General features: G+C 53.0%; 8 protein-coding genes across 10 annotated transcripts; 4 read left to right on the top strand and 4 right to left on the bottom strand.

Annotated features, from left to right (window-relative positions):
• Nucleotides 1-78: 78 nt before the first annotated feature.
• Nucleotides 79-1,445, bottom strand: PPTG_02313. 2 transcript variants are annotated; one of them, XM_008893374.1, is made up of 4 exons: nucleotides 805-1,445; nucleotides 656-739; nucleotides 487-597; nucleotides 79-409 (listed from the first exon to the last, which is right to left on the bottom strand). In XM_008893374.1, the coding sequence occupies exons 1-4, from the start codon at nucleotides 1,411-1,413 to the stop codon at nucleotides 230-232; spliced, it is 984 nt and encodes a 327-aa protein (XP_008891622.1). In that variant the 5' UTR covers nucleotides 1,414-1,445; the 3' UTR covers nucleotides 79-229. The 2 variants fall into 2 exon arrangements, with proteins under 2 accessions (XP_008891622.1, XP_008891623.1); XM_008893375.1 differs by having other exon boundaries at nucleotides 79-597.
• A 66-nt stretch (nucleotides 1,446-1,511) lies between these two features.
• PPTG_02312 (ribosomal protein L20) lies at nucleotides 1,512-2,272 on the top strand. Its single transcript, XM_008893373.1, has 2 exons — nucleotides 1,512-1,717; nucleotides 1,805-2,272. The coding sequence occupies exons 1-2, from the start codon at nucleotides 1,577-1,579 to the stop codon at nucleotides 2,009-2,011; spliced, it is 348 nt and encodes a 115-aa protein (XP_008891621.1). The 5' UTR covers nucleotides 1,512-1,576; the 3' UTR covers nucleotides 2,012-2,272.
• Nucleotides 2,137-3,889, bottom strand: PPTG_02311 (hypothetical protein). Its single transcript, XM_008893372.1, has 2 exons — nucleotides 3,750-3,889; nucleotides 2,137-3,684 (listed from the first exon to the last, which is right to left on the bottom strand). Exons 1-2 carry the CDS (start codon nucleotides 3,754-3,756, stop codon nucleotides 2,384-2,386), a joined length of 1,308 nt encoding a protein of 435 aa, XP_008891620.1. The 5' UTR covers nucleotides 3,757-3,889; the 3' UTR covers nucleotides 2,137-2,383.
• Nucleotides 3,890-3,970: 81 nt separating this feature from the next.
• PPTG_02310 lies at nucleotides 3,971-6,197 on the bottom strand. 2 transcript variants are annotated; one of them, XM_008893370.1, is made up of 3 exons: nucleotides 6,087-6,197; nucleotides 5,494-6,018; nucleotides 3,971-5,425 (listed from the first exon to the last, which is right to left on the bottom strand). In XM_008893370.1, the coding sequence occupies exons 1-3, from the start codon at nucleotides 6,099-6,101 to the stop codon at nucleotides 4,223-4,225; spliced, it is 1,743 nt and encodes a 580-aa protein (XP_008891618.1). In that variant the 5' UTR covers nucleotides 6,102-6,197; the 3' UTR covers nucleotides 3,971-4,222. The 2 variants fall into 2 exon arrangements, with proteins under 2 accessions (XP_008891618.1, XP_008891619.1); XM_008893371.1 differs by having other exon boundaries at nucleotides 5,494-6,197.
• A 169-nt stretch (nucleotides 6,198-6,366) lies between these two features.
• Nucleotides 6,367-7,473, top strand: PPTG_02309 (hypothetical protein; the record flags this gene model as incomplete). The annotated part of the gene is made up of 1 exon (XM_008893369.1): nucleotides 6,367-7,473. One exon carries the CDS (start codon nucleotides 6,367-6,369, stop codon nucleotides 7,471-7,473), a length of 1,107 nt encoding a protein of 368 aa, XP_008891617.1.
• A 107-nt stretch (nucleotides 7,474-7,580) lies between these two features.
• Nucleotides 7,581-8,723, top strand: PPTG_02308 (hypothetical protein; the record flags this gene model as incomplete). The annotated part of the gene is made up of 1 exon (XM_008893368.1): nucleotides 7,581-8,723. One exon carries the CDS (start codon nucleotides 7,581-7,583, stop codon nucleotides 8,721-8,723), a length of 1,143 nt encoding a protein of 380 aa, XP_008891616.1.
• A 35-nt stretch (nucleotides 8,724-8,758) lies between these two features.
• Nucleotides 8,759-11,782, top strand: PPTG_02307 (hypothetical protein). Its single transcript, XM_008893367.1, has 2 exons — nucleotides 8,759-8,781; nucleotides 8,941-11,782. The coding sequence occupies exon 2, from the start codon at nucleotides 9,248-9,250 to the stop codon at nucleotides 11,618-11,620; it is 2,373 nt and encodes a 790-aa protein (XP_008891615.1). The 5' UTR covers nucleotides 8,759-8,781; nucleotides 8,941-9,247; the 3' UTR covers nucleotides 11,621-11,782.
• A 78-nt stretch (nucleotides 11,783-11,860) lies between these two features.
• On the bottom strand, nucleotides 11,861-12,384 carry PPTG_02306 (hypothetical protein; the record flags this gene model as incomplete). The annotated part of the gene is made up of 2 exons (XM_008893366.1): nucleotides 11,861-12,230; nucleotides 12,302-12,384. The coding sequence occupies 2 exons, from the start codon at nucleotides 12,382-12,384 to the stop codon at nucleotides 11,861-11,863; spliced, it is 453 nt and encodes a 150-aa protein (XP_008891614.1).
• Between the last annotated feature and the right edge of the window lie 380 nt (nucleotides 12,385-12,764).

Genomic DNA, 12,764 nt, shown 5'->3' with positions numbered 1-12,764 from the left:
GTACCCCAAGCGAGAGCACACCACACACACAAGCAGTCCAGTTCACTATGGTTCAGAGCGCTCTGGATCTACTAGCACCGAGTTAAAAAGACACTGTTATTGCATGTATAACTACTAACCGTCCAAAATCTCACAATTGTCAAACAAGTTTAAAACCTTGGAATTATCAGTGTAAAGTTTAATCTATGCGAAGACGCGTCGAGATCACTTGACAGCAATATGTGTACAACTACAGTTTTGATGCCATCACGACTACCTTCGCCACGACAACTGTGATGTCATCGGGCTTTAGGTTGTGTCGGAGCGAGGCCAGCACGATGTTCTCTGCGGCCTTGTCGGGGTTCTCAGCGATAACATCCACGAAGGAGGCGAGCTCGCCCGTCCAATACCTTCGCCAGGATAGCATCGGCTTTAGAAGAAGCAATCAACGAGAGTACAATGTCAGTAGTTAGCACTACGTCGAATATTAGATGTACAATAGCCTACCGGAAAATGCGAAGATGCTTTCTGAAGGTCCGGGGCAAAGTTGTCCCAAACGCCATCGGTGGCAAGCACCACGAAGTCTCCGTCTTGCACGTCAATCTCACCCGAGTCCGCCTACAGCAACAACCGTCAGTTTACTGGTATAACAGATCCAACTTCTAAGCAGACTTACATCATCGGGGTGATTCTCAATAGCACCATACTGCTTAAATCGCAGAGGGATCTTAGCCAGTTGATAAGGAGCACGTCCGTAATACTGCAGCAACGCACATTACGTCAGTCACCACACCTACTCACTCTCTAATACAGCTCACTCCGTACCTGGAACTTACTGCGGAAGATAATTTCGCCGTTGCGGATGACCACGAAGCCCGAGTCTCCAAGATTCGAGTACTCAATAACGGGCTTGCCCTCGGGTGACTGTTTCAATCTCACAATGCACGCAGTCGTGCTACCCGCCTCCACCTCGTCATCAAGCAGCGCCTGATTGTACCCATGAGCCAGAACCTGCTGCGCGGTGACGTTCTCGCTATTGGCTGCCTGCTGCCGCACGAATAATGCCGCGTTGCGCATAAGCGAGCGCGATATCTTGCCAGGGTCCACGCCGTTCTCGTTCCAACCGCCGACACCGTCGGCCACACCCACCACGTCGGGTGTGAGGAAGAAGGAATCCTCTCCGCACGTGACCGGGTTGGCTCCAATACCGCTGTTGTCCTTGCCCAGCGCACAGCGCTTGCCCTTGCATGCAGCCTTGGCGTCCAGGAAGAAAGAGGCAGCACTGGCAACGCGGTTGTGGGCATCCGAAGCTGCGGGCTTGCCAGCCGATGAGCTGAAGTGGAAGGAGCGGCGGTGCGACTGCGTCATGGCAGATCGCCGCAGTGACCGCTGGACGGAAGTGGTTGCCGAGCGGTGGCCAAGTCGGTGCAGCATGGTGCTGGTGTCAGTTTGCTATTGCTGTACGGCCACCATAATAGAGATTTTCGACCAATGATATGCATTAAGTTATATGATTGGACATAAATCAGTGGTCACCACTAGCGTCTCTCCACCCCATACTCAAACTGTAGACGCAGGAAACCTACTACAGAGCAGAATGTCGTGGGCCAAACACAAGAAGATCCTGGCTATGGCCAAGGGCTATCGCGGACGTGCCAACTCGTGCTACCGAACGGCTATCAACCGCGTGGAGAAGGGTCTGCAGTACCAGTACCGTGACCGCAAGCAAAAGAAGCGCGTACGAAATCAGCGTCAATCAATATTGATGCTCATTCTTTTATTTAAATTTAGTTAATTCATATTTTCTGTTGTTGCTATCTTGCAGGACATGCGCTCGCTGTGGATCCAGAAGATCAACGCCGGCGCGCGCCAGGAGGGACTCTCATACTCAAAGCTGTACGGAAAGATGAACGGTTCGGGCATCGAATTGAACCGCAAGGTGCTGGCCGACATGGCTGCCACGGAGCCCTTCAGCTTCAAGTCGGTGCTGGAGGTTGTTAAGCACATGGAGGGCGTCACCAAGGCTCTGTAAATATGTGAAAACCTTTCTGTACGGACGACAGTCGTGCTGCGAGCCAGTGGCCTCCAACAGGATTAGATAAAGACGAGCTCGACCAGCGACAATATGTCCAAGTAGACCTGCAGACAAAAAGAGATCAGGCATTGTGCAGGTTTGATTTGTGTTGCTGGCTGCAAGGATGGTAGAGAGCGTGTGCTGGCAATGCAAGACGGTTGTGATGAAGAGACTAGCACACTTTTTATTTGTTTCCTTTTCGGCTGATGTTGGTGTCTCTCGACTGTGCGTAGGTTTTCCTCGCTGACTGGTGCACTGAGGCTTCATCTGACTCACCACGCCACCCTTCGAACATTCACAAGGCCAAGCCACGCCTTGGACGTTTGCGTTTTACTTCAGGATAGCCGCTACCTTCTTGTCGATCGAGCGGCCCTTCTTCAGATCCTCTTCCAGCTCAATGAGCTTCCAGATACCATCGATCATGGTCTGCACCAGCTCCACCTCCGAGAAGCCGATACGAGCCTTGTTGGAGACATCGTAGACGCCGCCAGGGCCAGGAGGCGAGTGTTCGCCCTTCGAGCCACGAGCCTGCAGACCCAACGCAGAACACAAGTCGTAGAAGCGTTCCGATTCCTTCGAGAGCTGAGGGAACTTGATCATGACGCTAGCTCGCAGTCCTGTGCCCAGGTTGGACGGACACGTGCACACGAAGCCCAGGTGGTTGTCGTACATGTACTCGCGACCTTCGCCCTTGACGACCTTCTCGACGTCCGAGACACCGCGGCTGAAGCGGTCGAACACTTCCTGGATGTTACCGCCGTTCTGCATAGCGATCACGCGCATGTGGTCTTCCTCGTTCACCCAGACCAAGAACGTCTTGTTGTTATTGTGGAAGATGCCACGTCCATCAGGCCAGTCACGAGCAGCACCAGCGTTGGTCAGTAGAGTGCCACCGCCGGGCTTCTGGAACAAGAAGTGGTCGTCAATGAGCTGCTGCTCCTCGTCCTTGGTCATCTTGCTCAGTGGGTAATATTTGCCCGCCAGGTCCTTCGTGAGGTTGCTAAGAGCCTTGGACAGCACGCGCTCAACCTCACGGCGTTCACCACGCGACGTTCCAGGCGGCAAGGCCAAGCCACGGACACTGCGACCAGCACGGATACGCGTCGAGATGACGTAGCTGTCCGGGAGCTTGCCGTTGCGGATCTTGGAGGGGTCGATGTCCGTCTTGTGGGTGTCGGTTGGCTTGTAGCCGTGCCAGCCTTCAATGACGGGGTCCATGAGCTCCTTGAAGGTCTGGTACGACTCCTCGTCGCCAGCTACGACACCTACGCCGAGGTGGGGCGTGTCGATGCCTGTTTGAATGGCCTGGTCGATGGTGTAGCCACTGGCTGTCTTGCGGTCCTTGAGCTTGTCGTAGATCTCGGGCGTCAGGTGCTTGGCCATGAGACTCTTGTGCTTCGGAGTGAGCACAGGGTAGTTGTTGTACTTGGCCCTGGAGACAGTGGAACCGCCGCCAGAGATGCCCAGGTCGCGCTCGATGTTTCTCAGACGACTCGAGATGTCCAGCAAGACCTCGGACGTCGAGTTGGAGTTCTCCGCAGTCTTCGATGGCGACTGTGAGGATGCTGCAAGACCCAGCGTCACGGCGCCGGCACCCGCGATGTAGCGGGCGTTGGTCTTGATCATGCGACCTGCAGACAGCACAGACCTGTCAGCGATGTATCTGCTGCAATCGAGCGCTTCTACCTTTACTTACTCAACATGGTGCTTGCAAGGGGCTTGGTTTCGAGTCGCTTGGGAGGTCGCTGGTCAGATAGAAAGTGTTGGAGGCCCTGCAATGAGGAATGAGCGGTGGGTAGCCGCTTACGCGCACCGCAAGATCGCGACTTTTTACGGCGCTTAAAGATTCCATACTGAAAACAAGTATCCTGAACACAACTGGTACACAACTTCAAGGTGCAGGAAGTGGCGTCAGTGACTGAGCAAAAGCGTGACTTTACTGCCAAATTGATAGTCAAGATGGCATGGCTTCATTTGAGGTAAACTACAGCTCATGGGCAGCGAACTTGTACTCAAATAAGTATGTTTTGTGTCGATGTGCGTCGCAATTTACCACGACCGTCACTCCTACACGTCAAAGTCAAACTCGCAAGCCTCTCACCAAAGCGTGCGGCCGCCTGGACTGGGCTCAAGCCGCAACTTCTCTACCTAAAGGCGCAGCAATGATACTTATGCGCCACCCTTGCCACGGAAAGCACGTACGCCGCGGCCCATACCGCTGGGGCCTCCCCGGCCTCCTCCCATCATGCCACGCATGCCCTGGCCGCCCATAGCGGCGCTCATAGGCGCGCCACCAGCAGGGCCACCAGCCTGCGGCTGCTCCGACTTGGGGTTGCGCACAGTCTCGTCCACCGACAGGATGAGGCACGCCGCCTCCGTAGCCGCTGCGATCGAGTTAATCTTGTTAGCTGCAGGTTCCCACACGTGCGACTCGTATGTGTCACAGATGCCGCCGGTGGTGATGTCGACGCCGAACCATTTGCCGTCCTCGGGGTCCTTGAAGTGCTTCTGGCGCAGGTGATTCAGGATATCTGTCGCGTCATGGCCGGCGTTCTCAGCGATCTGACGAGGGATGATCTCGAACGCCTTAGCATAGGCATTCACCAGCAGCTGTGCCTTGCCCTCAATAGTGCGCGCGTATTGGCGCAGGTGACGAGAAATCTCCATCTCAATTGCACCACCACCAGCCACGACAGTAGACGATGCCACCGCACGCTTTACAACCATCAGCGCATCGTGTACCGACCGGTGAGCCTCTTCAATGAACTGCTCGGCACCGCCACGCAGCACAATCGTGGAGCTCTTGGCCTCAGCGCACTCCATAAAGATGTTGTACCGCTCGTTACCGACCTGACGCTCCTCGAAGCGGCCACACGATCCAAGTACTGACGGGTTCATGTCGTGCACCGACGTCTGCACCACACCGCCAGTGGCACGCTGCGTACGCTCCATATCGTCCTGAGCAACACGGCCAGCGCAGAAGAGACCGCGGTCAGCGAAGTACTGTGTAGCCAAGTCACCCACAGGCAACTTGGACAGGATAATCTGGGCTCCGCTTTTCACACACAGCTCCAGCTTCTCATAGATAATGTTCCACTCGGCGTCCACAATAGACTGGTACTTGGTGGGGTCGTCCAGACGCACTTCAGCGTTCTCCTTCTCCGACTTGAGCTCCAACTCAACATTCAACAGCAAGATCTTCGGGTTCACGAAAGTCTTGGGCTGCTGCTCGAATCCAGCGTACGAGAACGTCTTCTTGAACGCGACGCCCTTCACCAAGAACGAATCGGTCACTGATCCACCGGGAACCTTCTTAACACCAACCATACTGATGTCCAGACCCTCATCAAGACTCAGCACAGCGTCCACAATCTGCAATTAAACACACAACAATATCAGCATAAAAAGCATCATCTTGTCCCTTAATAGGTGCGCCCTACCATGGGGGAGAAGAACTGCTTGTGACGCGAGATGAGCTTCGAGTTGAGAGCGGTACCGCTGACACGCTCCAGCATCTGGCGGCGTCCGACCTCGTCCGAGTCAGCCACACGGATCTCAATCTCCTTGATCTTCTCCACTGCAAGCTGGCCGGCCTTGCGGAAGCTCTTAATGATCATCTGCGGGTGCATGTTCTCCTCAACGAAAGGCTTGGCCTGGCGCATGAACTCGGCACCCAGAAGTACAACAGACGTAGTGCCGTCCCCCACTTCGGCGTCCTGCGAGAGCGAGATATCCACGAGCGTCTTGGCTGCCGGGTGCACCACGTCCAGCAGGTTCATGATGGTGGCGCCATCATTGGAGATGGTAGTCTTGCCCCCAGTATGAATAAGCTTGTCCATACCGCGAGGACCAAGCGTCGTGCGCACGGCCTCCATCACGGCCTGGCACGCATTGATGTTGCTGATGAGCTGGGCTTTGCCCTGGCTCGTGTCCGTGCCTTCCTTCAGCAGGATAATCTGGGGTTGCTGCTCAGCGGAAAAGAGAGTGCAGATTAAAGGATAGTAGAGAGAGAGAGGAAGGCAGCGGGACGTACCATCATGCCGTTCATGGTTACCGGGTCGAGAGGACGAGCTTCGGGGCACTCGAACCAAGGAAGATTTGGTCGCCACACAGGAATCTTACACGCGATTGGCTAGCGGAACCGAGTGTACACACCACGCTACAAATCGGACATAAGACGATATGATTGCGACTAAGTACGATTAATAAAAAGTGTTTTTCTATAGAGAAACACTTTTTTTAGTGTTCAAAAACGCTTTTTATTAAAGTTATTTATTTGGGTTTCAATAAGTTTTTTCGCGTTGGAGGCGACGATGTCCAAATTCCGGGTGGTGCAGTTGACGCAGGAGGCGCTCAAAGTCCAATGCAAAGTAGACGACTTCGAGGAGTGGGGAGCTCCAACGCTAGATCTGCCTCAATACCAACGCAAGGAGGAGTTGCAACGCGAAACCCCGTTTTCCCAGCGAGGTTCTATCTTTTGGGCTCTTGTGGAAGATACAGGAGACATTGGGGACTCGAACCTGGTGGCTGGTCAGACAGTGCTCTATTGCCACTGCGAAAGCCACCAATTTGACTGCGCTGTTCGCCGCAGTTCTGGGGAGATTGAACGGGGTTACTCGCGCCATATCGGGTCGGTTTTCACACTGCCTCAGCACCGCAAGCGAGGACTCGCCAAATTTTTCATTAGTGAAGTGGCGAAACAGTTGGGAGAGCTACCAGGGTCGCTGGTGTCGGTGCTGTACTCAGACATTGGACCAAAATACTATGACAAGCTTGGGTGGAAGCTGCATCCCTCCAAAATGGCGACTTTGGATGTTACACACTCCCTTAACACCAAAAGTGACTGCATCAGCAGTGCAGAGCTGGAGTCGCTGACTCTGGATGAGAAGTTTGACCATTTTCTTCAAGCTGACAATTCGAAGTTGTTGAAGGAGCTGTCAAGTGATCGGTTTAAAGGACGGGAGGCGTTTGTAATTCTACCCACTCGCGATTCTATTGAGTGGCAGTTCTGTATTGGCGTGTACTTTGCTCAAATTCGAGGATACGAGGAGCTTCCATCGCGCTGCGGCGCGCAAATCAGCGAGGATGCCTTCATCGTTTGGTGCCACAACTTGAAGGCGTCGACGCTGTATGTGGTTCGAGCTCGGCTCCCGGAGGGTGACAAGAACGCTGCAGAGACCACTCGTTTGCTGTTAAACGAAGCGTTGAAGGAGGCTCGCAAGTTCAAGCTGAACAAAGTGGCTTTCTGGGATCCCCCTTCATTCTTAGCTGATACCGAAGTTTGCAATTACCTTGACATTCAGTTCGTCGATCGCGAGGACTCGCTGTCGAGTGCCATGATGTTTCATCATAGAGGTGGCGTTGATTCTGCAAGTTTTCTTCCTTACTGGCTGGCGAACGAGAAGTATGCCTGGGTCTAGAAGAAAACTACAACACCGATGGATATCGCAATGTTGCGATAACCGTAGCCACTTCAACATGATCGTACTTAATCAAAAAATCAAACTTTTTGATGACACATCATTGAATGCGCCGTGTCGAACCGCCCCACTTCGCGATGGAGAAGTTCCGTCTGGTGCAGCTAACGCAGGAGGCGCTTAAGGTGCAGTGCAAGACCGACGACCACGAGCACTGGGGAGCGCCTCTATTAACTGTCGAGCAATGGCAGCGAAAGGACGAAGCGCAGCGTGTCTCCCCATTTTCCCAAGCAGGGGCACTCTACTGGGCTCTCGTGGACAGAACTGAGAAGGATTCGTCCACGAGTGATGCGGGTCTCGTAGCGGGTCGAGATCTACTCTACTGTCACTGCAAGACCCTCCGTTTCGATTGTGTCTATCGCAAAATCTCCGGGGAAGTAGAGCGTGGATACTCGTATCAAATCAGTTCGGTCTACACACTCCCGGACTTCCGCAAGCGTGGGCTTGCGAGTTTCTTCTTGACGGAAGTGGCCAAACAATTGGAGAAACTACCGAAACCTCTGATCTCCGTATTGTACTCGGACGTTGGGCCGACGTTCTACGACAAGCTTGGGTGGAAATATCATCCGTCCAAGGCAGCTACGCTGGAGGTTGACCACCCTCAAAACGTTGCTACTGACGATAGCAACGTTGAGCTGGAGACGATGCTTCTCGACGATAACCTGGCCAAGTTTCTGGAGGCTGATAATGCCCGGTTGATAACGGAACTGTCAAGTGAAAAGTTCCAAGAGCGTAAGGCGTTCTTGATCCTGCCGACACGCGACTCGATCGAGTGGCAGTTCATCAACGGCATGCACTATGCTCGAGTGGTAGGATTCGACGAGCTTCCATCATGTTGTGGTGTCAAGGTTAACGACAACGCTTTCGTGCTTTGGTGGCACAACTTGAAGGAGTCGACGCTGTACGTCAGTCGAGCTCGATTCCCAGATTCCGGTGACAATGCTGCTGCGACTACGCGTGTTTTGCTGAACGCGGCACTGCAAGAAGCACGCAAGTTCAAGCTGAAGAAGGTCGTGGTCTGGGACCCGCCGTCTGGTTTGGTGCGCGACGAAATACGCCGTCTCCTTGAGATTGAGGTTGCAGAGCGCAAACTTTCTCTGTCGAGTGCTACGGTGTTTCGCCGTGGGGACACTCAAGAGGCAACGACAGCTCTGCCTCTCTGGTTCTGCAACGAGAAGTATGCTTGGGTCTAAGCGCAATTAATAGTAAGTATGTTGGTTGTGGATCCTGCAGCTACGAGAAAGGGGCAAGGTACGACCAACTAATTCCTTTGTCACTTTACTGTTGCTCAAAACTGAGAAAATGTTCATGACTCAATTCACATTTGTCTGTTTTGGTGATGATGTTAATTTGTTGCGTGTCTGACTGCAACACATTGTTACACTGTGGCTCTAACATTTCATTTTACAGCTGATTCTGCACCAGAATCAGATTGTGCAAGTCAATTGTTAGAAGCAACTTGAACTCCATCGTCGACCTCCCAATTACTCAGCTGACCGGGTAGTGCTTCAGTTGCAAAGCTCCAGTTGATCGTCAAGCATTGACGCAAGTTGATCTACGATCGCTAGTGGCAGCTCGCTACTGCGGCACCTCATGGCCATTGATAGCTCCCCTCGAGAAAGCAAGCCATGACTCGTTCCTTCTCAAACCTCACTTGTCATTTCGACATCTCATCCGCAACCAAGGTCATCAGTAACCGACTACGACTTGGACGAGCATGAAGATTTCTGCGTCAGCTTTCATTGGGCTTAGTGCAGTTCTTCATCATCTGCACTTCTCTGCAGTTGCTGGTCAAGCCATCGACAAGAACGGCAGCTCCAGCTTCAGCAATGATTCACCCGTTGTGGCACCCACGTTTGCGCCTGTGGTGAACAACACCGAACCGGACGCAGGAGATGTCGGCTTCACCAACTCCTCGGCATCAAATCCTGACGTTGGCGATGAGAATCCGTCCGGATTTCATGCCTCGGAACCTCCCAGCTACCTCGTCGAGCATACCGACGCCATGATGGGATTGTGTCCACCTCGCTTTCTCGACTCGTCCGTGATCAAGAACCGCGCCATCCCCACCAACAATTGGTGGGGCAACATCATTGCGCACGACTCCAACGCTGCCATCCAACCCATTTGGTCCAATCCGTACTCGTTGCAGATGGTCGTTGACAAGGCTCCGTTCGGCATGTCCGTCAGCTACCCGTATCGCAGCCGCTTCAGCGGTGGCAGCTCTGGCAACAACGGAGCCGTCAAGTTCTACGCTCACGGTATGGTTCGCGAGTTCGTGTTTTCGGCCGAGGAGATCGTGTGGCAGAAGCCCAACTTCCAAGTCGTGGACTGGGCCGACCAGGGAGTGACCGTCAAGTTCACTGCCGGATCGTCCAGTGGCACTATGGTGTCGGACTTGGTGTCTGGCATGGTGTACTCTTCGATGAAGTACTCGGGTCTCACCCCTCGACTGGTGTCAAGTGCTGCAATCTCCACTATCAACGGTCAGCCAATGGGTGGTCAAGTCCGCGGTTCTAAGTTCGAGATCGTCTACAACTCCGGCCAGAAGTGGGTTGTCTACGCGCTGTCGAGTGATGGTCGCAGTGAAAAGGAGATCACTCTCACGGCTGACGGTAATTCTGCTCTCAAGAGCACGGGCGTCTTTGACGGTATTCTTCGTGTTGCTATGGTACTTGAAAGTTCCTGGTTGACTACGCTGGATGAACACAAGTCCTGCATCGTTCAAGCCGCAAACATCGACCTTCATGATGACAGCTCCTACGCGTTCAAGTGGAAGACGACGGGTGATTGCTCTTGTGGTTTGCTGCACTACGCTATGAAGCACCACACTGAAACCATTGACAAGAGCAGCGGAGTCCGCCAGATGGACGGCATGGTGGCCTACTCAACGACTCGTGGAGCGTATCAGGCTTTCACGACACCTGGAGGCTCAGCCGACCCCGTGTGGGAGATCAAGGAAGCTCAACAAGTGCCCGAAGACTTCTACCCGTCCCGTAAGATCGCGTCCACTATGGCCCAGCAACAGCGTATCCTCGACCACCTCCGCGAAGACATCAATGCCGGGTGGTCCATTCCTCTCGATGGTAGCTACTACTTCAACGGCAAGGCTGCGCAGAAGTACGCGTCACTCTGTCTGATCGCGAACGACCCAGCCATCGTAGGAGGCGACAAAAGTCTCCTGAACTCGTGTCTGAATAAGCTTCGAGGTGTGATGGCTCCGTTCGTGGCTAATTCCTGGACCAACAAGCTCCAGTACGACAAAATTTACGGCGGCATCGTCAGCTCGCAGGGATTCAAGACCAAAGACCTCAACGCTGACTTCGGCAACACCATGTACAACGATCACCACTTTCACTACGGCTACTGGATCCACACGGCGGCCATCATCAACCGTCTGGACCCGAGCTGGAGTGACCTCCCCAAACTCAACACTTTGGTCAACCTATTGGTACGCGACGTCGCCAACTTCGACCCGGACGACAAATTCTTCGCGCGATTCCGTTCTTTTGACTGGTACCGTGGACACTCGTACTCACACGGTGTCACCCCGTTCGCAGACGGTAAGGACCAAGAGAGCACGTCCGAGGACGTCAACTTCGCCTTCGGTATGTACATGTACGGTAAAGCCACCAACAACGCCGCTATGGAGGCCGTCGGTAAGCTCATGACTCGCGTCAACGCACACGCCATCAAGACGTACTTCCTCATCGAAGACGCCAACCAGATCCACCCTGCCAACTTCCGTCCCAACAAGGTCACGGGCATCTTCTTCGACAACAAGGTGGACTACGCCACGTGGTTCAGCGCCGAGAAGTACTGCATCCACGGTATCCAGATGATCCCCGTGTCGGCTGTGACCGAGTTCGTGCGCACCAAACAATTCGTCAAGGAGGAGTGGGAGCAAGTACTGGGCAAGGAGGCCATCGTCACGCGTGAAGATACAGGCAACGCGTGGCTGTCGCTGCTGTACGCCAACTTCGCCATGGTGGATAAACAGCGGGCGCTGGGTGTGTTGCAGAAGGCCAAGATGGACGACGGTCTGTCTCGTTCGTGGGCGCTGTACATGTCCTCCAGCTTTGCTGAGTGAGTTGGTGAACATGAAGGCACTTTGGTCCATCGGTAATACCAAGGTACCGTGTCATCGCTTTGACAGTTGAGATTGCCATTTTCTTTGCATTCAGTTCTGCTAGCTCATAGATCACATCCTTCCAACTTCTAACCGCAATACATTTCATTTGACTTCCATCCACATCACCCGTCAACGATGCCAATGTGAGAATGAGCGCAGGAATTATCTGTATCTTCACCGGCGTGACCACTCTAGAGTTTAGAGTTTGAGCACGTGGTCTATCTGCAGTCCACCTAGCTTTCTGCATAACCCCGATGCCGTGTTGAGTGTGTGTACATAGATAGCATTGCCATCTTGTTCTTGCTTGCAGTAGGTGATGACCCCTCCACCGCAACCTTCCGCTCCGAATACCACAACATTGACACGGTCGACACAGCGTGGGCTCTCTAAGTCATGGACAACGATCGTAGGTACTTCACGTCCTGTCGTTCCAAGAGCTTGCCTCACAACGTCACCAGTATCGATGGAGGTCACTGGCACTCCGTCGATCAAGAAAGGGGTACTCTTCTTGTTCTTGATAACGTACCGACCAGGACAGTTACGGATCATCTTCCATGTTGCAAACTCCCTGACACCACGACCACCGTCCATGGATTAGCTCATGACCAGTGCTAGCAGAGCTCGACACGCAGGCATTACCACAAACGTTGTAGCAATTCACCGCCATCGCCTACGTAGTTCCCATCGCCAACGAACGTCACCACCGTCGCTTCATCGCACATCGGTTTTGGATGAAAATAAAAATGTGATGACGAATTTCAAATAAATAAATAAAGATAATTTTGCAGTAATATAGTATTTAAATATATGTGCAGTAATAAATTGTTGCAAAATATATTTGCTTTAATAAATAGTTTTTAAAAGATATTGTGCTTTGCAGCCGACATTTTTAGGCGCTATAAACGGCAACCCATCATCGTGAATGTGTGTGTGAAAAAATGCGAGCTGCTAATATTTAGTTAAAAATTAATCTGATCCATCTGTATTTATAACGGGCTCTACCAAATAATATACCCATTCCGAATAGATTACCCTTGCTCATTTTTAGGGTCAACACGCGCACCATTGTGGTGGAGTGGGGTTCGCAAAATCACGTTGCGAT

This window comes from Phytophthora parasitica, assembly GCF_000247585.1.
Source record: "Phytophthora parasitica INRA-310 unplaced genomic scaffold supercont2.2, whole genome shotgun sequence".
NCBI lineage: Eukaryota > Oomycota > Peronosporomycetes > Peronosporales > Peronosporaceae > Phytophthora > Phytophthora nicotianae.
The sequence above is the reverse complement of the archived record's forward strand: the minus strand, read 5'-3'. Positions and strand labels throughout refer to the sequence as shown.